Here is a 25,874-nt window from a genome sequence, read left to right as displayed (position 1 = left end):
CTTACAATACTATTGTCTCCAAGTTTACATTAAAGTAAGTGGGATTTGATGGAATTCTTTTCCATTATGCAAAATACTGTTTGCCACTGTTGAATCTGTGCAATAAGAGCTATCACTGAGCACCTACAATATGCAAGCACACCATTAAAATCTGTGCTTTACACACTTGTGAAGATAGTGGCACAAACTCTTAACTCTTTGTGGTCAGCTATTGAAAGGGATTTCTTCCACTTCACATCTTCCTCCTCCCCCAGTTAGATATTCTTTCATTTAAAATGTGCCTAAATCTTCCCTGAATTACAAGGGTTACCTAGAAAAATGCATGCAATTTTCTGTTTGGTGAAAAACCCACACCTCAAATAACACCAAAATATAGTGGTAGAATGCATGTAATGTAATATTGATTAAAATTAAGAAAAAGTATTTCTAAGTGCTAGGCAGACATCTATTTCAAACAAATGTTTTATAAAACCCAGTATAATTAAGGAGTTAATCTTTTGAAGTTCACTAACAGCACTTGATCTACCCTCAAAGAAAACCATCAAAATATCAAACATGAGTTTATTTCATATATATGTATGTAACTCACTGAGATGGTTCAATTACAGGCCTACCTATTTACCTACCTTCATGCCCCCCCCAAATGAATTACAAGTATAAAATAAATGCCTTAATTACTTACTTTAATCTTCAATCAAAAGGAAAAGAAATTTAAATGTATAAGAAAAATTATTTCTTCTATTGTCATTCACTTGCCAAGCACAGAAAGCCTGCTGTAATATAAATGGTTCGTAAACTTTTGGGGGTCATGGGTCCCTTTGATGTTTTGATGAAAACTAGAGACTCTCTCACTAGAAATGTTATATATTATTCTGGTTTCATACATTCCCTGTAGCCTAGGTTAGGAATCTTAAGAATTGCTGGAAAATTCCTTATATATTTTGGCAGTGTTTATTGTCCTAGGGTGTGATGTTTAAACCAACTGTCAATGATATATAATAAATATATAAAGCTATCAATGATATATTTCATTATCTTTCATAAAGAAATTGGGATATAGGAGTTTCAAATCTGCTTCCCTCATTCTTGACAGAGTTGACAAATTTATCTCCCATTAGTATGTAAATAAGTTATCACCCATAGGTAGTAATTTATTCACATAAGATGAAATCACTCTACTTGACCTATTAGCCATATATCATAATCATAAAATGCAAGATTTGATTAAAGTTGTTTTCTCATTAACATTTTGGTCTATATTTATTTGAAATTAAACCTGGATTTCAGAGAGTATAACGAACTATTAATTTTGTGAAGCACAATAGAAATTAGATGAGTTATAGTTTTCTTGCAAATGTAACCTAAGGAAGGAAGACAATATATGGAAAAAGAAGTATTAAAAACTCCTGAGTCCCATTTTCTAGATTTATCACTTACTGGCCATACGATCCTCTTTTTTCTGTTTTATTTCACTCTTTGTGAATAGAGAACAGAACTACTAAATTAACATAAAAAATATGAGCCACAACAAATGCATGAAGTAAGGTCTTCAGTTTGTAACACATTTTTTGAAAGATACTAATTTATTTTCCCCCAGCTTTGTAGAAAAGAAAGATTGTTTATTAAGAAAATAGAAGCAAATTTTTAAAATTTGTGTAATAGAAAATATAACTATTTTCTAAGTAATCAGTTCAAAATAAAGCCTCCAATGTATTAGAAAACATTATGGCAATATTTACAAAAATGTTACTGTGAAATAGAGAGTTATTTGTTTGTGTTTTATACAGATAATCTAAAAAGAAATATAATAAGTACATTGCTAAACATGAATAGATTTACATTTTATATTACATTACTGCTTAAATGGGAAAAAATTATCACACTATTATGAACATAGTATGTACATTTTTCTACTCAATTGACATACAAATAAATAAAATTTTTCCCTAATCTAAAACAATCACATTATGCAACATATATTTTAAAAAATGAGATCTTATTCTGGTTCTCTACCACCACTAACAGTAGGTATTTCATGGTCAGTCTCCTTTTTAGGATCTACCATGCCTTTATATCTCTCCCCACGATGTTGTTCTAGGTATGGACCCCAGTTAGAAGCTGGTCTGCAGCAACTTACAATGCGCTGAAAAGCAAAAACAAAACAATTACTGTCTTTGAATTTCAGTGCTACAATCCGTGAACAAGCAAATATTAAACTATACTTTCATTTAAAAAGTTTCTTTGCTAACAAAAGTGAAATAAGAACCATAAAAAAGTAAAAAGTGTTAGTGTAAATTCTTAATAATACATAGTCTACCGAGAAAAACTTATAATAAAATTTAGCTAATTGTGAGTAGAATTATATTAACTACTAAACCAAAATGAATGAGTATGTAAATGATTTCACAGGAAGTTGTGTGGGCCCATCAGAGTAACTGTTACTACATGTCCCTTCACTGAATTCTCAAGCATTTCCATCCTGGCCATAGAGTGAGGGTAATGTGAGGATTTTAACCAGTATGTACCCGGGATTTGTTTCAATAACCAAGAAAAGGGAGTTCCAGGGTCAAACCACTGATTTAGATCCATTCTTGGATGGGCTCAGGAATTTACTTAAATTTGAGGCTCCTCAGCCTATCTTGTCATTGTCCTAGTGAGGTATCATAATCAACTCTATCCCTCTAAGCCTCCATGGAAGAGGGATGACTCAGGGTCTAGACTGGGTTCAAAATAATTTACCAGGCTTATTCTAGTCTGAACACACTATTAGGATGTATATTATAACAAAATGAGATTTTAAAAGTAGAGATTATAGATATAAAGTAAAAAGGTCATTTTCTTTGTGACATCTTCAGGGACAACTCAGTACAATACAGATATCATAGCTGTTAAAAGGCCTGAGGATACAGCAACAAGCAAACCAAGCTCTACAAGGAGTTTATCATAGTCTAACACACAGAGGCACACAAATATATATAGAATATAATACATCATACACTAGTAACAGATGATTGTATTAGGTATAGAAGTAGCCAAGAGGAAAAGTGATTAATTTTATCTCATGTAATCGCATATTACCACCATATAAGTACATTAATTTTAATTTTGATCATAAGTACTTTAAACAAAGTATAAAAATTAATTTAATGTGCTTACCTGAAGGATGTTTCCTTTAGCCCGAATTATTTTTATGATAGCCATAACTGGAATCCAGAGAATACAGAAAATAATCATACACCAGCCTAGAGCAACTCCCCAGTCAGGGTATGGAATTTCGGCATACTCAGGCCTATGAAATTGCACCAATGACCAGATGAAAATTGCCTGTGAAAGTAAAAGATTAAAAGACAAAGGTAAAGGTTAGACTTTATTGCACTAATTTTTAGCATTTGATTTCATTCCTTAAAAGTAATTTATCAAAAACAATTAAAATGAAAATACATTCAAACAACTAAGATAATCACATAACAAGCCAGAAGATAACCGTACTAAATGAACCAAATTAAATAACTTCCATTTTTACTTTAAATAAATTGTTCCAAAATTACTTTCACATATTTATAAAAGATACAAATACATGTTCAACACATATTTTAATAAAATACTTGATCATATATCAGATTGAAAGTAAAATAATATCTGAAATTTTCTGTAATTAAACTTTTAATTTTCACTTACAATAGCATGGTTTTATTCTATTCCATAGCTATGTAACATATCAATTAATTTAATGAGAATGTAAAAGCAATTATTTCTATTATTTCCCACTGCACAGAGCAACCCTTTCTCCACTCCAGAAATATGCATGCATTTACGGACACTACAATGCACACTTCACTTCCAGCCTCTTACTGAGATAAAAAACAAGCTCAATATATGTTTAGGTAATACAGTGAAATCTGAGTCTTAAGGATGAAAATGTTTTAAGGGCAGTTTTCAAAAATATTTTTTTTAAAAACCTACTATAAATGTTGAAGCATTAAAACTAATTATTCAGAAATCCGTAAAGCAGAAAAACATAACGAATAAACACAAAAAATCACCTAGTAGTTTCCCTAAATTTAGCTGTCTTAGTTTTACTAAAATCAATGTGAAAATAATAGATTGCAAGAATATTTATAGATATGCAAGTTTAATTTTAAAATTAAATGGATTCATTTCATTAATTTACAGTACAATTACCATAATTGTACATAACCACAAGAGAATGGATGAAGAATAGCGGAATCTAATATACAGGACTTTATACAAAATAGATGGCAATGTGCATCATTTAATATTTAATAGTTTTGCATTTTAAAGTAAATGCAGGTGTCAAATGCATGTAATCATTGAAAATTAGTCGGTTAAGAAGTCTAGTTAGAATCATCAGAGAAATGCAAATTCAAACCACATTGAGATATCATCTCTCCCCATCTAGACTGGCAAGTATTAAAAAGACCGAGAATAACAAATGTTGGCAAGGATGTAGGGAAAGGGGAACTCTTCTACACTGTTGGTGGGAATGTAAATTACTACAGCCAGCCATTATGGAAAACAGTATGGAGGTTTCTCAGACAACTACAGATAGTGCTACCATATGATCCAGCAATCCCACTGCTGGGTATATATCCAAAGGAATGGAAATCATCATGTCAAATGGGATACCTGCAGTCCCATGTTCATTGCAGCTCTATTTACAATAGCCAAGACATGGAACCAACCTGAGTGTACATCAATGGACGACTGGATAAAGAAAATGTATATATACACAATGGAATACTACTCAACCATAAAAAAAGAATCAAATTCTGCCATTTGCAGCAACATGGATGAGTCTGGAGAAAATTATGTTAAGTGAAATAAGCCAGACAAAGAAACAGAAATACCACATGTTCTCACTCATAACTGGCTGCTAGGAAGGAAGGGAGGGAGGGAAAGAGGGAGAGAGGAAGGGATGAAGGAAAGAAAGAAGAAAAAAGACTGCAATAATAAGTTGAACTTTCAGAAGGAGAGAACAAACCTAAGGATACTAGAGATGGGGAGGGAGTGAAGGCGGGGTTTGAAAGTGATAGGTTTAGCAAAAGGGCATAAAGAAATATCATGATTTGTAAGAATGAATATGCTAATAATAAAAAAAATCCAAACAAAAGTCTAGTTAGATCTTCTAAGTTGATAAGGGACTTATTTTATTATAGGGATTTGTCAAATGACGAAAATGATATGTAGTGGTATTTTAAAAATCATTTAGAAAGAATATAGAGCAATATTTTAATTCCACATATCCAGTCCCAAAATGCCCACTACTTGAAAGTGATTTCTAAATGTTAAGGAAAACAAACAAAAAAACCCCCTAATATCGCCCCCCATACCCCCAAAATATGATACTTCAGATGTGAAGCAAATCCTGGATCAAATTACTTACTGGTCTTTTCTAGGAAAACCTTGAAGCATGAAAGCAATGAGAACCAAAACACATCTATGAAGCTTTGCCACTGTCCTACCCCCACCATTATATTTAGTCCACAGTAATTCTCCATCCCATTAAGTGTTTATTTTGGCACTCAGCCATTTACTGTCCTGAACTGTTATTTAAACATTCCATGTCTATATGTTATGTCTCCCCATCTTTTGCTTTCCCGCAAATCCTAAATAGTAACAATTGTTGAATTTATTAACATAAACCATTGCCTCTATTGACACAGGTGAGTTTCTTTTAGTAGTTTTAGATAACTACATACATCCCATAACAAGAAAAAAATATGCATTAAAATCTGAGTGTTATTTCTTAGCAATCAATATATTTAAACAATTCCCTGAATGCAGGATCTAGACATTATGCATCTTTATTTTCCGTACCTGGCAGAGAGGTTAGAAACATTATTGATGGCTCAGAATACTTTTTAGGGAATGAGAAAATTTATTGTTTTTATCTAACTGGTAATTTTAAGTTATTAATAACTTTTGAGTCTATAGGAGCCTGTTTACTTTTTTTCAAATGGTAAATGTTTAAACCCATGACCTCACAAATAATAGTTTTAAAACAGTTTATGAACAGTTTGTATTCTTTTAATTCCATTTTTCTATGAACTTTTTGAAGTACTCTCATACTACAGAGGCATTTCAATTTAGGCAACTTGGAGGCACCGGCCATAAATAGTGCAATACTTGAAAATCATTCACTTATGACATTACTTTGCCTTATTGTCTCCAATGTGAATTATTCTTCAAGTTTATCTTAGAAATGTTTAAATGTGTATGTCATTGATACCAAATTCATGGTATATTATTACTTACAATCAAAAGGATAGGTGTAATGACAAACCAGCAAGCTCTCCACCATAGCCAGAATATCCACCTCTTTGCTCCAATCATCATTTCTATATCTTCAATGAATCTGTTCCCTCCTAAAGAAAAAAAAAGTCAAAGAATGCATTGAACCCCTTGCTCAATTATCTTTCTGTGTCTAAGCCTTTTCCTATATTACAATGAAGCATATACCCGTAACTATATTTTTGTCATAATGTATTTTTGCTCGGTATATTCTATTTTACTAAGAGTGTAATTATTAATAGAATTATGTAAACATAATAAAAAGAAATCAAACTAGACTATTTTAATAAAATTTTTAAATAATTGCATAGTCACTATTTACCATAAATCCAGATGATTCCTACTATTTCCAGTATAGCTGCAATCAAAATGCCCCATCCAGCACAGAAGTGGTCAATCAGATGAACCCAGTAAATTCCAGCCTACCAAATAAATATCAATTACTTCTAAGTATATTTTAATTATTCTTATGATTGATGAGGTGTTCAAATTTAATCTATTAATTTGATCTTAACATGCACATCTTAGTTTCACTTTTGCTACCATGTGAAAATGTTTCAAATGTACACACAAATGTGGCTTTAAATATTTCAAAAACCTTTCATTCTATACCGAGTCACTCAAAAAAAAATAGCATTTAGAATAGTTGATTATCAAAGTGGTATGCAGTATCTGTATGCTCTGTAGCAGCTGCCAAGAAATTTATAGTTTATGTTTAAAGTCTATAATCTTATCATAATTGGGGAAATTGTCAATTATTGTGCTTCCTGCTCTGCAAAATACACTTACTAACAAAGTTTTAATAGGGAAAAATGGGCTAAAACTCAGAAAACTTTGATCCAAGTCAGACTTGGACTTATCACTCAACATCCTCTTAAGCTTTGGTTTCCTCATTTAGACTATAAAGTATGTCCCAACTTATATTTTGTCTATGAAAAAAAAAAAATGCTGTAGTATACCTGAGTCACACAGACGAGACCAAGGAGAAACAAAATTAAGCAGCAGCCCAAAGTTATGGGAACCCTCATTTTCTTCATCACTTTGGGAAATAAATCTTGAATTGTTGTTGTGATCGTTTCTTCAGAGAGAGAAAAAAATGGCATGCTATATGTCAACTTATTTGCCAATAAGGTTAATCACAGAATTCATCTTCTGTTAATTAAACTCACAAATATATGTTAAGAATATACTCTGGGCCCCGCTCCTTGCTTTTAAAAATCCATAGCATCCTTTCTCTTAGCACTCACCACTTGTTGGTTTTGATGAAAATATAATGAAGCTCTATTTGTTGTTATTAGTTTATTTTATAAAGTTTTTCATTGATAGCAACGATAAGGTAACTGGTACCTGTAGGCTGAAGTAGTTTAAAAGAGGGTTCTAGGGAAGGAAGAATTCTAATAGAACTTTTAAATAAGGTCAGTATTTGAATAAGTGTCATGCAGACAGAAAAAAATTGAGGCTTAAGAAATAAATGTGCTTATTAAATAGGAAATTGGCTAAGTGTATAAGGATACATGAGTAAAAGGATTAGGAAGTATGTTTGAGATTTTCAATGGCATTGAGAGCCAACCAGAGGAATCTGGACCTTATCCTATAAACAAACTATGAAAATGTTTTACATAAGAGAGGGAAATGATGAAAATTGTTTCAGAATTTCTAGTCATGCACCCTAGGGGAAGTCACTATCTGTATATAGAGTCATGTGCAAAGATAGTTATTGCAACAGTGTGTGTAATTTAAAAAATGGAAATAATCCAAATGCTCATCATTATGGCAACAGATTCTGAATTAACTAGATCTATATGTCTATGTATTAACATAGTTTCATAATATAATTAAAAACCAACTGTCAGAGAAATATGTATGCTACAAAACTTCACATTTAGGTAAAAAACTTTAAATTTATATGTTATTTATGCATATATACAAGGGCACTTCAAAAAGTTCATGGAAAATGGAACTAAATATAATACAAATCCTTCCACTTTTTGAAGACCCTTCTTATAAAATGTATACAAACACAGACTGAATAACACACAATATTCATTGTGACAGTTCCTTCTAGGGAAAAACCATGTGAATTGTATTAGGGAGAGAAACATAGGGGCCTTCAAATTCACCTGTAACCATTTATTTAAAAAAAAATGAAGCAAGTATGATAAAATATTGTTTGTTTCTTCTGAGTGTCAAGTACATGAGTACTTTGTATTTTTCAGTATTTAAAATTTAAGTTTTTTAATTTTTTTAATTTATTTCATTTTTTAATTGACATATTGATTGCTCATGTTTATGGGGTACAGAATTACACTGTAATGCAGGCATACAATGTGTGATGACCAAATCAGGGTAATTAGAATATTCATTATCACATAAACTTATAATTTCTTTGTGATGAGAGCATTTGAGCTCTTCTCTTCTAACCATTTGAAAACATGCAGTAAATTATTGTTAGTTATAGACACCTAGCACCACTATACACCACTAGAACTTGTTTTTCTTATCTAGATGAAATTTTGCAAAATTTAAGTTAAAAAAAAAAAAAACACTTCAAGAATGATCATTCTGTGAGTAACAGCTAGGTGTTTTCAAGTACACGAAACAAATAAAATTTAAGAGGGATATGTTAACATTGGAGATATTACTTACCAATGGAAGCAAACTGAGAATCAAGACCCAAAGTTAAAAGCATGAAGAAAAATAATATGGACCAAAATGGACCACCTGGGAGTTGGGCTAGAGCCTCTGGATAGGCAATGAATGCCAAATCAAAACCTAAGAAAAAAGTATGGTATTTTAAATTAGTTGCCAAGAAAATGTACATATTTGGATATTTTCAAAATAAGATACTAGAAAAATCTCATCTTAATTTGGCAATGCAATCAATGACATACATACATTCTTTACAAACCATTTTACTTTCACTTTTTAAATATTTTTTAAAACATTGGACTTGTTTACAATGTGATAATGTAAACACGTGACATGAATTAAGCTAGTGAGACAAATTTTGCATATGCTACATTTCTCATATAAAAAATTTTAACTATTTAAACTGTTTTATTTAACTGATTTCTTTTAAGATTGATGAATAATAACAGTCTTAAATGCTAAAAACCTAAATTAGGTCACCTTATCTTAGCCTAGGAATTCTAATAGAATTTCACTATCAAAGATACATTTATGGAACTAACTTTTTAGACTTCAACCTTCTCTCTATATGTTTACCTAGAATCACTATAAGTAGTCCCATTCTAATCAGTAGATGGATACCTGCAAGATTGTATGTAATGAAACTATAAATTGAATCTCGTTTTGTATTTGATGCTAGCTTTAGAGGTTTTTTATTTTGTTCCAGTTTTATTATATGATCCTCAGTTTTAAGTATTTTAGATTTCTCCAGCCTCCCTGAGGACTGACCTAGAATTCATGAAAATTAACTCATACTCTTTAAAGGATTCTGATTAATGAACATCCTAACTTTAATGACATTAGCTGGGAATGCTTAATTATCTGGCTAAAGATTCTTAAGGAAAGAATTCTAGGGTTTTTAAAATAGAAATTCCTTATTAAAATTTTATTTGTTGTTAGCATCATTTGTTGACTGACAAAGGATAACATAATATCAAGACTAGAAGGGACCTTGGAGATCTGTTCCTCATTTACAGAGGAGTGGATTAATACACAGAAATATTACATATGTCTTGCAGAAAGCCAAATATTAAGAAAGTGATAGAGCCTAGGTATTCTGTAAACATTAATCATTAGTTATTAATCAGATTTACTTAAAGATGGACACAACTGTAAACTCAAAGTCACTTGGATCTTCATCTATATTGATTTTGATGTGTTTTAAAAATTCAGGACCAATATTTTAATTGCACTTAGGAGAATTTTCATATACATTCTCTCTCTGTCAAACTGCATGGAAAGTGCTTAGCATGATGCCTGAAACTTGTAATAGTGCAGTAAATGGTTCATATTAAGGACTAAACAAAATCTGGAAAAACACTGTGCCTCAAACAATTGTTCTATAACATACTCTCATTTACCCAGATCATCTAAACATATTATTAAAATAACCAAATTATATAAGATGACAGGGTATCCTAAATCATAAGTCTTTTAAGTAAGTTGCTATAAACTCTATTAGAGTTTCATAAGTGAGCTACATTGAATTAATCAAAGTTGATGATATAGCATTATATACCTGATTTTACAACTTGAGAGACTTCCTTTCCAGATATATGAGCCATGTGTCCCAATATAGAAAAAATAGCAAATCCAGCAAACACACTAGTGAGGCAATTTGTCAAGCAAACTACAATGGCATCAGAGAAGCAGTTGTTATTGAACTTATTGTAAGATGATAGAGCAACTAAGCCACCCCAAGCCACTGAAAGGGAATAAAATATCTGAGTGGCAGCGTCTTTCCAAACCTATAAGAGAAAATAATTTAATATTTTAAAACATATAATCTTGATTTTTATTTGAATAAAATATCTCACATATACATATAAATATATATTATAAATAGCAATGAAATGAACATGCAAGTGCTCACTACCCAGCTTAAGGAATAAAATGTTACCAGTTTTTTTAAAGCCTCGTTGTACCCTTTTCTGATCATATCACCCTTCCACTCTCCAGTGGTAACTGCTATCCTGACTTTTATGTTTAGCTCTGCATGTTTTTGAGTTTATAGGAAAGTTATCTTAATGCATGTAAACTTACACAATTTGCCCTTTTTTCATTCAATATGGTGAGATTTATCCATTATCCAGTTGAACCATATAAAAATTCAATTTTGTAATTTTAAAACAAAAAGAATACAGGCAAATTCATGTGGTTCAAATAAATATATTTAATTTTAATAATTTTTCCACTTCTCTATTGCCCCACTGTGTATACTGCGATTTATCCTTTCTCCTGTTAATGGACTTTTAAGTTATTCAATATTTCACTATTTTGTAGCTGTGAACACTCTTGTATATATCTCCTCATATCTGGGTGTGGAACTGTGATGTCAAAGAGTATATGCATCCTCTCTTAAGTAAATTTTGCCAAGTTGTTCTCCAAAGTTGTTATACTACTTTGTGCTTCCAACTAGGTATGACAGTTCCTATTCCTCCACATCCTTGCTGGCACTTAGTCAGAATTTTCAATATAATCCAGTCTAGTGACTGTGAAATAAGAGTTTTGATTGCTCTGATTACTTATAAAGGCAAGGGTTAGCATCTTTCTGTGTATTTATTTTCCATAAGATTTTTTTTCTATGAAATTCCGTTTGTCTTTTGCCAGTTTTTTTGTTTTGTTTATTTGTCTTATTTGATTTTTAGGAATTCTTTATGTAATTTGGAGTTTAATCCTTTACCTATTATATATGTGTATTCTTTTCTCCCAATTTGAGGCTTATTTTTTCACCTCTTTAGATTGTGTTCTTTGATGAACCAAAGGTTTTGTTGTTAGTTTAATTTAGCTAAAGGTGTCCATCTTTGCTTATATGTTTTGTCTTTGACCTTTGTTACTTAAAAAAAAAACATCTTTAGCCCAAGGTTGTACTATTCTATATTTTCTTCTAAGATATTTAAAGTTTTTCTTATAATTTTCAATTTTTCGATTCACTTGAAATTGATATTGTGTATATTAAGATGTGGAATTCCAAATTTATGTTTTTTCCTAAATGGAATATCAGTTGTTCGAGGATAATTGATATTATCAGTTATATCTATTGAATATCAATTATATCAATTGGATAATCTATCCTTTCTTCATCGATCTGCATTGCCACCTCTGCCACATATCAAGTTCCATTTGTTTGTGAATCTATTTCTGAGATTACTATTCTGTTCCACTGGTGTATAGGTCTATACCTATACTAACACCACACTATTTTAATTACTGCAGCATTATAAGATTGTTTTCTATCTGGTAGGACAAGTCTTCCTCACTTCTTCAGATACACCTTGGTGTTTTGGCTTTTTTCTCTTCCACATAAATTTTAGAATCAGTTTTCAAGTTCCACAAAAAACCTTGTTGGGAATTTCATTGGAATTCTATTAACTCTACATATCAAATTGGGGACAATAGAAACACATTAATTCTTAACAAGGCTAGTACTAGGCAATTTTTGAGGAATGAACATCCATTTAGATCAACTAGTTTTCTCATTCCTTGTTTTGATTAGCACTTCGAGTAGCTGGCCTCAGCTCTTCAAGCAGCCCCCTACACTCTTTATCTAATCCCACCCCTTTACTATTGCCCTTTCACAATCTACCTCTCTTATGTCTTTGTTAAAGGACAATAATTAATCTTAGAAACTAATTTAGGTTAATTCATATTAACAGTGAAATTCTGTGGATATACTACTACTCTCCCCCAAAGAAAAAAAATTGAATTGTGCAGATTTCAAATAACAAGGCTGGTATATATTTGGGCAAAAGTGTCTTTTTAGTTCTTTAAAACCAGGACTAGTCTTTGTAAGGCAGACAATATAACATGGTGACTAATGTCTGGAGTCAGAAAGAATGAGGTTTATATCCAATGCCTCTCCTTCCCTTTGACTTCAATTTATTTAACCTCTTTAAGTCTGTTTCTTCATCTATACTTGTAAAATAGTGATGATATTAATAAAAGTGTCCAAGGAATGATGTGAGAATGAAGTAACACATGCAAAGCAATTAGCAGGATGCTCAATAGTAGCTATTATTGTTATTACTGGAAATAATCATAAATTGATACTCGGTGTCCTATATAGAAGTTAAAAACTATTTTTCCTTTTGAATATTATTTCAATATAAACAAAGTTGTTAAGAAGTAAAATAAATATTACTAAGTCTTCAGAATAGAATACAACTTGATGTTTGATTGCAGAAAGCCAGTAGAAGCAAAAAGGATGGATGGATAATAGATGATAGACAGATACATATATACATAGATTCATAGGTACATAGATAAGTAGATCAAGGTTATTTGACTTATATATACCAAAATCATGTTAGAAATAAAATGCCCTCTTATTTCTTAGGCTGTTGTCCACCTTAAGAGATAAACAGAATGCTTATATTGGTCTCTGAGTCTTTTACTTGATATATTATGCATGCACATATGACAAGAGCTGGAAGTGGGTGTAGCAGTTCTGAGTTGTGTAAGAATGCTACTGCATACCAAGATGTGTTCCTTGGTTGCAAACAGAAGTGAAAGGAAATTCCAGACATAGTTATAATCTCCATATCTATCAATCTCAGACCTCAATACAAGATTATTACACTAGGAAATCTTAATTCAAGTTGCACTAATTGGCTGTACACTGGGCTAAATTTGAATCTTTCTTGGTCTTAGTTTCATCACTGTAAAATGAGGAAGTCAGTAAAATAATCTCTAAAGACCCCTCTAGCTGCAAATTTGTATGGTTCTCTATTCTCCTGGAGATCTCAATAGAGTTCGGATATTCAAGGACAAAGAATAAATATGCACTTGTGATCCCATGGTTAGAACATGGATTGAGAGAAATAAAAAAATCTAAGAAAAACAATTCTCATTGCATCAAACCCAAAAGAGATGGAGTAGGGTTGTGTTGTGGAGGGGAATGAAGGAGTGGGAGAATTTAATTGAATTTCAAAAGGAGCTTTAGGTATAGCTCTGATTCTTTAAAGATAGAGACAGTGAAACACAGACCAATATAAAATAGTTATATAAGTTTTTTTGGATTTCAAGGAAGTATAAAGTCCAGGTGTCCTGTTAAAGCCACTTAAAAAATATCAAAGGGGTTTTTCAACTGTGCTTAAAGTTATGAGGTTTAAAGACAATGGTGGGTCCACTTCTTAGAAAAATGTAGCGACAATAATAATACTCATATAGAATAATATAATGGCAATAACTGAAATATTTGTATATTAGCTCACACTTATATAAGAGTTTACCATTTCCAAAGTGCATTAACATATTTTATCTTTTTTAATAACCTAACAGAGGAAGGGTGATAAATCCTAACTGCCATTTTATTTGTTTTTTATTCACCATCGAAAATAGTTTACAAGTTGGGAAGATATTCACAAACAAGGTTAAAAAGAGCAAGGCCGAAGATAAATGAAAAAATGAATTAAGATGGCCTGTGAACACATCCAAGTATATTAGTCTACAAGACTAAATAATAAAATTTCATACTTGTAAAATAATTTGGAGCTATTGTGGTTAATCACCAAGTGAAATTTTTTAGCACAAGAAAGGTACCAAAAGACCAAAGAATGACATTTCAATTTTCAAAAAGGTAAATGACTGATTTCCATAATTGAAAGCTGATAAATTTGACATTGCTTACCAGAACAATTCTACAACAAATAATTAAATATTCAATTATAAGTGTTTAGGGAAAAAAACAGCAATGGCTGGAAATTAGCATGAGTTCTCTGAAGAATACCATTGCAAACTAAAACAAATGTCCATTTTGGGTAACTCTACTAATAAGGCAGGTAATATTAACATAGTGTTTCTTTATTTTAACATAAGATTGTGGGGTTTTAGCTGATCAGAAGCTTAATGTGTGCAAAGAATGTGATATGACTACTAAGAAGGTGAAAGCATTCCTAGGCTGCATCAATAGAATCATAGTATCTAGAGTATATTTATTGTTAATGCTCTCTGCAGTTAAAATTGTACATTTTTTTTTATGTACCCATGATATACACAGCCATTATCTGGAGATAGATTAAAGTTAAAAGAGGGTTACCTTACCCCATTCATATTCATGGCATATGTTTATGTTTCTGGTACAAGTAACGGTTTGGTTTATGGAATGCTTAATCCATGTCAAATTTGTGTTTTAACTTCATAATTCATGAAGTAAAATTTGATCTTACTTTTGGGATATCAACTTTTGAAAACAAAATGTATATAAGACCATTAAACTTTTCAGCAGTAATCTGTAAAGTTACTGAGTTTATTCAATAAATCGCATAGTTCCAGTCATCAATTTGCATGTATTTATGCATAAAATATTATATTCCAGATTAATAAATTCCAAGTCTTTTTGGTCAGATAAAATGACCTTTAAAATCCCATTGATAAAAATTATTATCTCACTTCTAATAAGAGAGCATTAGTGTCATATTAAATAGCTAAATCAGACATCCTAGTGGATAGAAACTCTAATAAATTTAAGTGTGTATTCTTTTGCAAGCAACTATATTATGACACTCATATGGAGCCAAAGATCTTTCAGTATTTGCTTTTAAGGTTTATCTCTTCAGATAATTTTAAATCCAAATTAAGTCTTACCTCAGCTTCCTTAAGTTTTGTAAAATTGGACTGTGCTCCAATATAGTATGAAATGCCTTTAGATGAACCCTCCAGAGTTGCACCTCGTACTAACAGGATCAGTAGGACCACATAGGGAAAAATAGCTGTAAAATATACCACCTACCAAGAAAAACAACCAAAAGTTAATGTTGTTTTTAAAATCATGGTATATAATTGTATACAAGCAATATTATTAGCCAGTCAAGATTAGCAAAAAAAAAAAAAAAAAAAAAAGTGCAGATTTCATATAAAGCTATTAATAAGTCTGATGATATCAATACCAAAGTCGGCATAATTTTCTATTTCTGTTCTCACCAGTCTCAAATGATCTATTTTCAAAAACATTTTCATGTAGGGCCGAGCCGGTGGCGCACTCGGGAGAGTGCGGCGCTGGGAGCGCCGCGACACTCCCGCCGCGAGTTCGGATCCTATATAGGAATGGCCAGTGCACTCACTGGCTGAGTGCCGGTCATGAAAAAAACAAAAAAAAAAAAAAACATTTTCATGTATGAAGCAATATTTCCCTGGTTCATGTAGTAAATAAGTAGTACATCAGCAGTGATAACTTGGTCTAGATGGAATTTTTTCCTAAATATATCCTTTTAAATGTCTGTAGGGACTGAATGTCTTCTCTCAGTAAATTACTGCACTGAGGTGAGACGGGAAATTATTCTAAACACTGCAATGGTTAGTATGTATTCAACCCCCAAGGAGAAGGAAAATATCTCCCAGTAGATGTCCAAATCCCATGAGAGCTTATCAAAGTGAATACTGGACACTCATTACTGTTATTCTTAAAGCCAACATTAAGAGAGTTTGACAGCACACATACAAGTGAACTGCTTCTGTCCTAGATAACACTTGGCTGCAGATGAACAGATTGCCTTTGAGGCTGGCTTTTCATTAATGTGGATGATTTCTTTGATCCATATATGTCCTATGTTTGATAATATGCCCAAGGAGATGATTTAAACAAGTCCCATCCAGAGACCAATAAAAATTAATTGCCTGGGTAAATGACTTTTAATGGACTCTTCTAATATCAACATCAAAAGCAAATCAAGGGTTTCAAAAATGTGCAACTGAAACATTTTGGAAATTTTCCACTTCATAGTATTTTTGTGATGTAACAGCATGTCTCATTACAATTTAACATTAACTGAATGTACTGGATATTGTGCTAGCAAAGATAGTATCCCCAGTTATTCCTGTCCTCCACCTTTAAGGAAATTTCAATTTAGTAGTTAAAAACACATAAACATTCACTTTTCTTGGTAGTGTGCAACTGCTCACAGAGAAAATTTCATGCTGTTCTTGTAAATCACCACTATGCTCCCTGAAATCTTTAAAAAATAAAACAATGAAGTGGGAAAATATAACAAAGTTTTTCAGAGGAGGCCCCTTCACTGAGAAAGTTCTGAGTCAATTTTGACAAGTTTTAATTTAAGAGAATGGTTGTACAGTATATTATCTGTGAATCTCGCCAACTACAGGAGTTCTGATACTATTACCCTGTATAACAAGGATTTTGACTTTCCAAACAAAAAATTACAATGTATAATTCTATTCAAGATGCTTATTTATATAGTGTGACAGAAAATTTAAAAATATGCTCTCAAGCGTCAGAATGCTGTATTAGCTAGAAGGGTCCAAGCTTTGAGTAACTGCACAACTCTAGCACTAGTTTTTATTAGTTTGTTTTGTTTTTAACAATAGCAGTGATCACATGTATTTACTTGGAGCCAGGATGCCTACTTAGAAAGCTTTTCAAACATTTGAATGTCCCCATTATAGAAAAAAAAAATGCACTTGATAGTGCTTGATGTTAAACTACAATAAAACTGGAAAGCAGCTACATCACTATCTAATGTGTTTTCCAAATTACCTTGCCAGAAGACTTGATTCCTTTAAATAGTGCTGCTCCAACTATGAGCCAAGCCAAAAGAAGACAAAGTGCTAAATACCACACAATTACTCCAGTCTCATCCATTCCACTTGACCGCTGGAGTGCCACTTTACTGAAACACATAAACCCTTTTATAAACACAGAATCACTGTCTTAAAAGAATTCACTGAATTTTGTAATATCTTTTATTCCAAGTTTCATGAGTATTGTATCTTTTTGAGACATCAATGTCCTGTGAGCCTTTTCTTGATAGATACTATCGTATGAAGGGGCAAAAACAGTTTATTAAAAACCCAGGCTCTGAACTTCAGGCTTAACCACAGCCAATAAAAACTTCTAAACTCTAGAATAAAAGGTCTAGTGATGCTTTAGCTATGATTTTCCCTTAATATTTTGAGCTTCTTTATGTAAAGATATTATCCTTATATCAAAATAGTTCATTTTATTTCTTACAATATCTTTTCTCAAGTTAAAATAACACTGAAAACATTTAAAATTGTATTAAATATATTCTTATTCCATATTTATAGATATCATCAAACCCAAATGGTCCCATTAGTCATATCTTTTTCAGAGGCCTTCTGTATAATTTTATGATTTCCACTATAGGCATGCATGGATCTTGGATCCTAATTCTTAGCTTGATATCTGGGAAATTTCAATATCCAAAGTTTAAATGAGTCACAAAGGGCAGTAACATGTGGATGAAGAAGAGCTCATTCACCAGTAGAATCAAGGATGCTAGATAAGGGTAATAGATAGGTATAGAGTAAGGAGGGTAAAGAGAGATTATATAAAGTCAATAAAGCAAATATAACCAAAAAATCTATTCTTACCATACAATGATAATTGTAAGCAAAACAAATAATGAGGAATTGCAGCTTTAAAAAGCAATTTTGCCTCAAATATTATTCATCACCCAACTGTTCATCATTAGAACTTGCTCTTTATAGTTTAAAAATTTGAATATTTTTTCTTCAAAGCAATTTCCTAACTTACAGCTAATAAGAACTAAGTAAATCATCACTGACAGTGCTGTGCCCACTTAATAATTTGTCTTTTATAAATTAGTTGACCATGATCTAATTCTGCAGGTAACTATTAATCACCTAGAATAGGTAAACATTTGAGTCAAATGATGTATAATCGGCTATGATCCCACCCTTTTTTTATTTATGTGAGTTAAGGAAGGGGCTGATCAATATTTTATTGTTCTTTATAAAAAATGTTTTAATAACATCTGCTTAAGAGTAATCATCTAATATACTTACTTCCAATATTGTTCACTGGGAAGCTGCCCTGGCTGATAAACTTCACTGCCATTGATGCAGGTAAAATTGTTGATGTCTACCCAACTTTTATTCATTTGGATGATCTCCCCTATTCCTGTACTCACATTACAATGAGTTACTAAAAATGATACAGAAAAAAAAAATACAGACACAGACATGTATTTAGTTTAGAAGACCACTTTCCTGGAAAAAAAAAATAGTTTTACTGGTAAAACACTTAAATTATTGTCTAAATTGTCACTTGGTAAACGTAGAGTAGAAATCTTACAAATGGAATAAGCCATTTACATTCACCATCTTAAGTGTTCTCTACTATGAAGCTGAGAGTGAGTGTGAACCTTATTAAACTGTGGTTATATCTATACATAGAGTAACAACTGTTTCAGTTGAGATTTAGTGTTCTAAGGAACTTTTAGTATATGGACTTAATTATTTAACCTCCATAGGTAATTGATGCCTTTAAATTCCTCAGAGCATTAAATCTTTATAACTTTATCCTCTAATGTGCATAGGTATTCACAGTAATAATAGTCTACAATATTCATGCTACATTATCTCAAAGACTAGCAACATATGACATGGAGAGCACTTACTGTCTCCTAAGACACCCACTACTACTCTACTATCATGGATAGCACTTTTCTTTCTTTGTCATTTTCCTATTTTCTTTCTTCTCTCTTGCCCAGGACTTAGGTCCGCAGGAAGTACTCCTAAACATGGTTTAATCTTCCTGGCTGCCTTCAGAGATTAACATATGGTACAGGTATTAATTAATTTCAAATTATACATGTTATATTCTGCTTTTATCAATGATCTGTGGACCACTTAATATTGTACCTAAATCAGTTAGAAAATGATTTAACCCTTTAGTCTTATTTATAAAATAAAAAGAATGATATGAAGTTGACAATTTTAAAAAAATCAACAAATTTTACCTATAGGTGATCTGCTACAGTTTTCATCTGACCAAGACAAACAATTTTTCCATGGTAGTTCACTTTGAAAAGACGCAAACATGTAGTAAAGACTATAGGCAATTATCACATTGTAATAGATTGTCACAAAAATGGATATGAAGACCATTGTAATTCCCACACCTGTAAAAGAGAACAATTAAAATAAAAACAAACTCAAGTGAAATTTCTTTTACTAATTCATAAAAAAAGCTGCATCTCAATTTTCACAAAATATTGTAAAATGAAAAGACTATTTCAAATAACTATTTTTATTTCTGAGGGAGGGGGGCAATACTGTCTGAGTAGCTTTCTTTCCAGATTTAAAATTATTTTGATGACTGGCTTTCTGATTAGAAAAATGTCAAGGGCAGAAGACCTGCATTAAGCTCATCAAATTCACATAAAAAATATTTATTATTTCTTATTCAGTCTACAAATTTTTGACAGATTGGGCAGAGTGGGCATTCTTTAAAAAAAAAAATCAGAGCCCATATCCTATTGACTCACTGACTGATATTTACATCTTCATCTATAAACCAACATTTTGACAAGTACAGAATGAAGCCTCTGGACTAATGTCCTAAAAGGATAGTGGACAGTATTTTTACAAGTACATGTAAAGAAAATTCAATAACTCAGTAACAACTGAATTTAAACTTCCGAAGTTTCTCTAACTCAGTAGTTTCAAAATGCAGTTTGGCATATGGAATATAACTCCTATACTTAAGACTAGCTTTTGAGGTAGCTTCTTGAATCTTCCAGCACAATATTCTATTCACCTTCTTATGAATTTATTTTTGATGCTGCACTAAGTCTTTTACAAATAGTTTTCAGCAGCTAGCACATACCAAAATGATATTTAATCTTCAGACAGAAAGGTAGTGTGATGTTTAATAACAATCAAGACATTTGTTAAGCTTTACTAGTGTCCTATTCTATTATGAACATCCAAGAAAAAATAGTGACCTGCCCTTCAACTTTTCTGAAAGAGGCATTGTAAAAGATATGCAAAGGCAGTAAGACAAAGACTGAATATGAAATAGAAAAAAGCCAGAGCCATGATGTTAATGCACAACAGGACTATGTGCCAAAATAATTCAAAAGGTGAAAATAGGAAAATAATGACACCCTTACAACCATCTCTAATGTCCTTCCTAACCCTTTTCATATCTGCAGCCCAGGATAATCTGAAATAAAAATTAATGTCTGACTTTTAATTCTACAGTGGCAAACTATACAGAACAACAACAACATTGCATGTTTCTTTTTTTTTTCTAACATGTCAGAATTTTAAACACTTTTTCTTCCACATAGTGAAGACAGCTATATGCACAAATAGACCAATAGTCATGATGAGAAAAACACTTTAATACCAACCTTGAAACATTGGAAGAATTCTCCAAACTGAAACTGGACCTAAGCTAGCAAATTGTCCCAGTGCACACTCTAGGAAGAACAAAGGTAAACCAGCCAATGCTAGCATAATTGCATAAGGTATCAAGAAGGCACCTAAAAAAGTCAAAAGAATCAAAGCTCTATTACATTTCAAAATCTTGATGGCACTTTGACAAACAGCATAACATTTTTAAAGCATCCTCATGTAGTGGAATTAGACAGTGCTGGGTTTAGGCCCAAAGTTTACTACTTTCTTTAAGAAAGCAGTTGATTCTTTAAATGTTGGATTCTCTAATCGAAAATGGGAATGCTAGTGTTACCTTATGAGGTTGTTGTGATTATTAAAAACAATAGCCTATAAAAAGTAAGCCAGAGGAGTTTAATGATCACAGGCTTTGGAGCCAGATGGACCTAGGTTAAAATCCTGGCTCCATCATTTCCCACTTACGTGACCTAGAGCAATTTACCTAACCTCTGAACCTTGGGTTCCTCAGTTTGTGGTTCCTCAGTTCAAATACAGGGCCTATATAAAAACATTTGGCAAAATGGCAGGCATGTAGCATATGTTCAATGTGTTAATTTCCCCCTTTTCTCCTTTAAAAATAAATGGTCTATTTTTAAAATGTAGGGTGCAAATGCTAAATGTGGTTCAGTGAAAGTTATTGGAATTAAGTTTTATTCTCCAAATAACCACAAGGCTCTTCACTCAGTGTTAATAAGAAATTTATTGGTTTTGTTAGAAAACTTTCGAGACATACTTATAGCTAACTTTCATTTCCTTAGGGAAATTAATCTCCCTCATTAATCTAGCCCCCTCTTTTTTTTTAAGCCTTTTATTATTTCACTTTTGTTCCTGCCCACTTTGGGGGCATAATATTGCTCATTAGTATCTTTACGAGATTATAGGTTGAAGCAGGGATAGCATATTAAACTGATTAGTCGAATATTCCAGAAGTCTTGGCAAAGTTTAATAAAAGAAATGTGAGGGTCAGTAGATAAAAATTGGCTTTTGGATTATGTACATTTCATTTATCCACATTCCAATTTTTCCTCATGTATTTTTCATATTATGATACTGAAACATCATACCCAGGATTATGTTTTTTTCCAACTTTCAAAATACATTTTAGTAAAAAGATAATAATTATAAATACTTGTTACATACACATAGGTAAGTGACTTTAATGCTAACCCTGGACTTCACTAGAACATAGGGACAAATATGTTTGTGTAGATGTTGCAATGTCATTACTATGACTAATAGAAGTTTAAGACCTACCAATGATAAATGTGAAGAAAAATAATACAAAATATCCCTGTTTAACTACATCAATAAACAAAGTTTTACTGGTGTGGAGAGGTACCCAGTGTGGACAGGTATTTTGAAAAAATAATTGATTATTTTCTTCAGTGTTATATATGGCTTTTCACCCATTATATTATTTCATTATTAATAATAACAATAATTGATAAATTGTTAATATATTGGCCACAAATTGTTAACACTGCTAACCTAAAACCTAAGGTGGTATGACACTTGTCTTTCATAAACTGTTAAATAGAATCTACAGATTAAAATGTTTCCAGATTTTAACAACAGTTTTTCAAACCTCACCATACTTTCAAATCTGATCTACTGACATTTGACAGATTTGAATTTCATGTTCCTCTTTACCCTTGGGCAAAAGAAAGAAAAGCAACTGAGATAGCCTAGATCATCTATTACTCAAATGATGTGATCATTAAAACAAAGCCAGGAAGGCATATTAACTTTCAGAGGAAATGGCAAAAAGGATAATAGCATTGATAAATAATACTATTTTACTTTGGCTATATTTTAAAATTCTTTATTAACTAGTTCAATATAGTTTCTAGAAATATATGGCAATTACTTGGCCTCTGTATGATATCAAGTCACAGGGAATTTCTTATTCTGAATATGAGTACAAGAGGCTTGAAAGGAATCTGAATGTTTCTCTTCACTACACTGGACCTTAGGACATAGACACCAAAAACACTGATTTTTGACTCATATTCTAGCTAATACTTATACCAAACCGATGACTGAATGACCTAGGTTCTAGATAAGAGAAATTATGCTACTGTCCCTTAAAGTGTTTAATAAACAGAGCTCCTTGCTTTTTTTCTTTTCATTGAAAGATAATTGATTATACATTTGATGAAGAGCTCTTTTCTTAAATCTCTGAAAGCCAGTGTTGCTTTAATGCAATTAACAGGAAATAAAAGATTGAAATATCACCACACAAAATCCTATTGTACCAAGAAAAATAATTACAGTGGCACAGTTTCACTGGTACCCAGTTACGAAATATAAGGGCATGTCACCTCTACACTTCTAATATAACCTGTAATTACAAGTAAATAAAATATGATGTAAGTAAAACGTTGTTTTGACATTACTAGAGAATTGTGCAATTCATTTTGTTTCCCTTTATGTGTCATCTCAGAGTTATTTTTTTTCCTTGTTCTAATTGAGTACACATTAAGGATATGTAAGGTATAAACAGTATTATTTTGCAGGAATAAAACACCTGGCCTTGAACAAAACTCTTGCATTTTAAAATGACCTTCTACATGGCCAATCCCATTTGGAAGACACGTAACTGAATATTGCAGTTTAAAATGCTAAACCTTTAATTACTTTGTAATCATCTCTTTCCACACTTAAATTACCAAAATGTAATGCCTTATTCTAGTTAAGCAAACAGTTTATTTGACCTTCTTAACAGAACTAGATTTCCTTGCTTTTTTCTTAGATACAGCTATACATTAAGCAAAGCACAACTTGAGTCTGAACAGATTATCATAGGAACATGCATAAATTAGGAAGAGCAAATCATAATTGAAGATTATGTGGGATCTCACATTAGAAGCTCAGAAGTGCTAAACAGTGCTCACTTCAGCAGCACATATACTAAAATTGGAATGATATAGAGAATATTAGCATGGCCTCAGTGCAAGGATGGCATGCAAATTCGTGAAGTGTTCCAAGAGAACACAATGCTGAAACCATCACCAAAAATGTAGGTAGGCTTTTCCTGCGGATTATATTAATTCACGCTGGGATAAATAGTATTGCTTACTTGTATGGGTAATTAAGAGTTAACTATGCCACTTCCATTTTAAATTAATTCTTCATTCTTCTTAATGTTTTTAAAAGCAGGTGGTATGACCTGTGCTTTATTTAAGTAGTTGATTTCTTCATGGATATTCATTTGGTAAAATTGATGTAGCAAACAATAGAGATTTTGTGCAAAAACAAACTTTAAAGTTGATTTTTGAGAATCCCAAATGTGAATAAAACTTTGAAACCACAAAAAAAGAAGTGCTAGATATAAAAAATTTATCTAGTTTATATCTGAGGATTTTGTGAAGCCAGCTTTCTAACTTGAACTAGTAGCTCATGGTTTAATAATAAATGCAGTATGCTTGTTTCCCACTCTCCCATTAACCCAAACTATCATATACCTTTCTTCAGCTCTTAAGATATCCTCAGAGGTCATAATAGTACCCCACTTAAAACTGGAGGGAAAAGAAGGGGGGGGGAGAATACCTCCGCCATTGTTGTAGGTCAGATATGGGAATCTCCACACATTTCCCAATCCTACTGCATATCCAACCATAGATAGAAGATAATCCGATTTTCTTGACCAGTTACCACGGTCTTGATTCTCATCATTTTCACCAACATGGAAGTTCTCAGATGAAGCCGTCACTTTCTAGGGAGGAGAAAATATCAACAGCTTGTTTTTCTACTATTACAAATTCCATAGAAGCATAATTTTACAAATCCATAGAGTAACAGATAGGGAAGAGGGAGAAAGACCAAACCCTGAAAATGGTAGAAAGTTCTATAAGCAGATATGATTACTATTCCTTCAGCTGAGATCATCCACATTTTGGTGAAAAGGTTAAATGTCAAACCAACGTGAAAGGCAAATGAAAGTGAACAAATCAAAGTGATTTAAACACAAAAGTTTTAAAGATGAATTAGGTAACATCAACACTCAAGATCGAAGCAGATCTTTGAGAAGAATCAAAAGCAGCTGCTACTAAAAAAAAAATTATTCAGACTCCTTTTCTTATGCACTAATTTGGGTGTTTGGAGTTAAGAGAAGTTTAACTTCTTTCACTGTCTTGGAGAGTAAAATCAGTGCTTTTCTAAAAGCCACAGAATAATATGCAGAGACAAATTCTCCTATCCCACCAGGTGGAGCAGCTCTCTCTCCACTTGGGGTGGGGAGCAGGGGTTCTATTCCAACCTGTTAGCTGCTCTGGGGTATGGAGGGTTCCTCAGGCCAGATAAAAACAGTTCACTCTTGCATTCCACTCCAGCATATGGGTACAGTCCGGAAAGGGACAGAAAACAGGATTTGGTGGGCAATCCCAAGGCTGAGGATGAACTGGCCCTAAGCCTTCTAGCTACCTGAATAACAGCTGTTCTGCTTCTCCTCTCCTCTATGGGGACATCTCAGGCATACTTGAAGATAGTTGAACAGAAATGTGGAGACCAAGGAGCAGCCACAGAAAGCAAAAACTGAGACTAGCTTCCCCTCTGAACTTTTCCCTCCCCAGGTCCTCCACACCTCCCACAGCTCCCAGGCCCCTACCTCCTTCCCCCTCCACTTGAAGAAGCTCGGGCACTTCAATTTGTCCATGGTTCACGCACTCCCTCGGCTTGCTCTGCCTCGCCTCCTC

The 25,874-nt window shown here is 32.4% G+C and overlaps 1 protein-coding gene and 1 non-coding gene across 2 annotated transcripts; one reads left to right on the top strand and one right to left on the bottom strand.

Moving 5' to 3' along the window:
- Nucleotides 1–1,996: 1,996 nt before the first annotated feature.
- Nucleotides 1,997–25,874, bottom strand: SLC6A14 (solute carrier family 6 member 14). Its single transcript, XM_063083971.1, has 14 exons — nt 25,787–25,874; nt 24,730–24,895; nt 21,138–21,269; nt 19,740–19,901; nt 18,784–18,922; nt 17,492–17,624; nt 15,586–15,726; nt 10,520–10,748; nt 8,959–9,084; nt 7,272–7,390; nt 6,635–6,734; nt 6,277–6,386; nt 3,157–3,324; nt 1,997–2,143 (listed from the first exon to the last, which is right to left on the bottom strand). The coding sequence occupies exons 1-14, from the start codon at nt 25,832–25,834 to the stop codon at nt 1,997–1,999; spliced, it is 1,920 nt and encodes a 639-aa protein (XP_062940041.1). The 5' UTR covers nt 25,835–25,874.
- LOC134368786 (U6 spliceosomal RNA) lies at nt 24,067–24,173 on the top strand. Its single transcript, XR_010022493.1, has one exon. It is a non-coding gene; the product is annotated as a U6 spliceosomal RNA (small nuclear RNA).

The sequence above is a fragment of the Cynocephalus volans genome, chromosome X (genome assembly GCF_027409185.1).
Source record: "Cynocephalus volans isolate mCynVol1 chromosome X, mCynVol1.pri, whole genome shotgun sequence".
NCBI lineage: Eukaryota > Metazoa > Chordata > Mammalia > Dermoptera > Cynocephalidae > Cynocephalus > Cynocephalus volans.
Note: the sequence above shows the minus strand (reverse complement) of the source record. Positions and strands in the feature narration are given on the sequence as shown.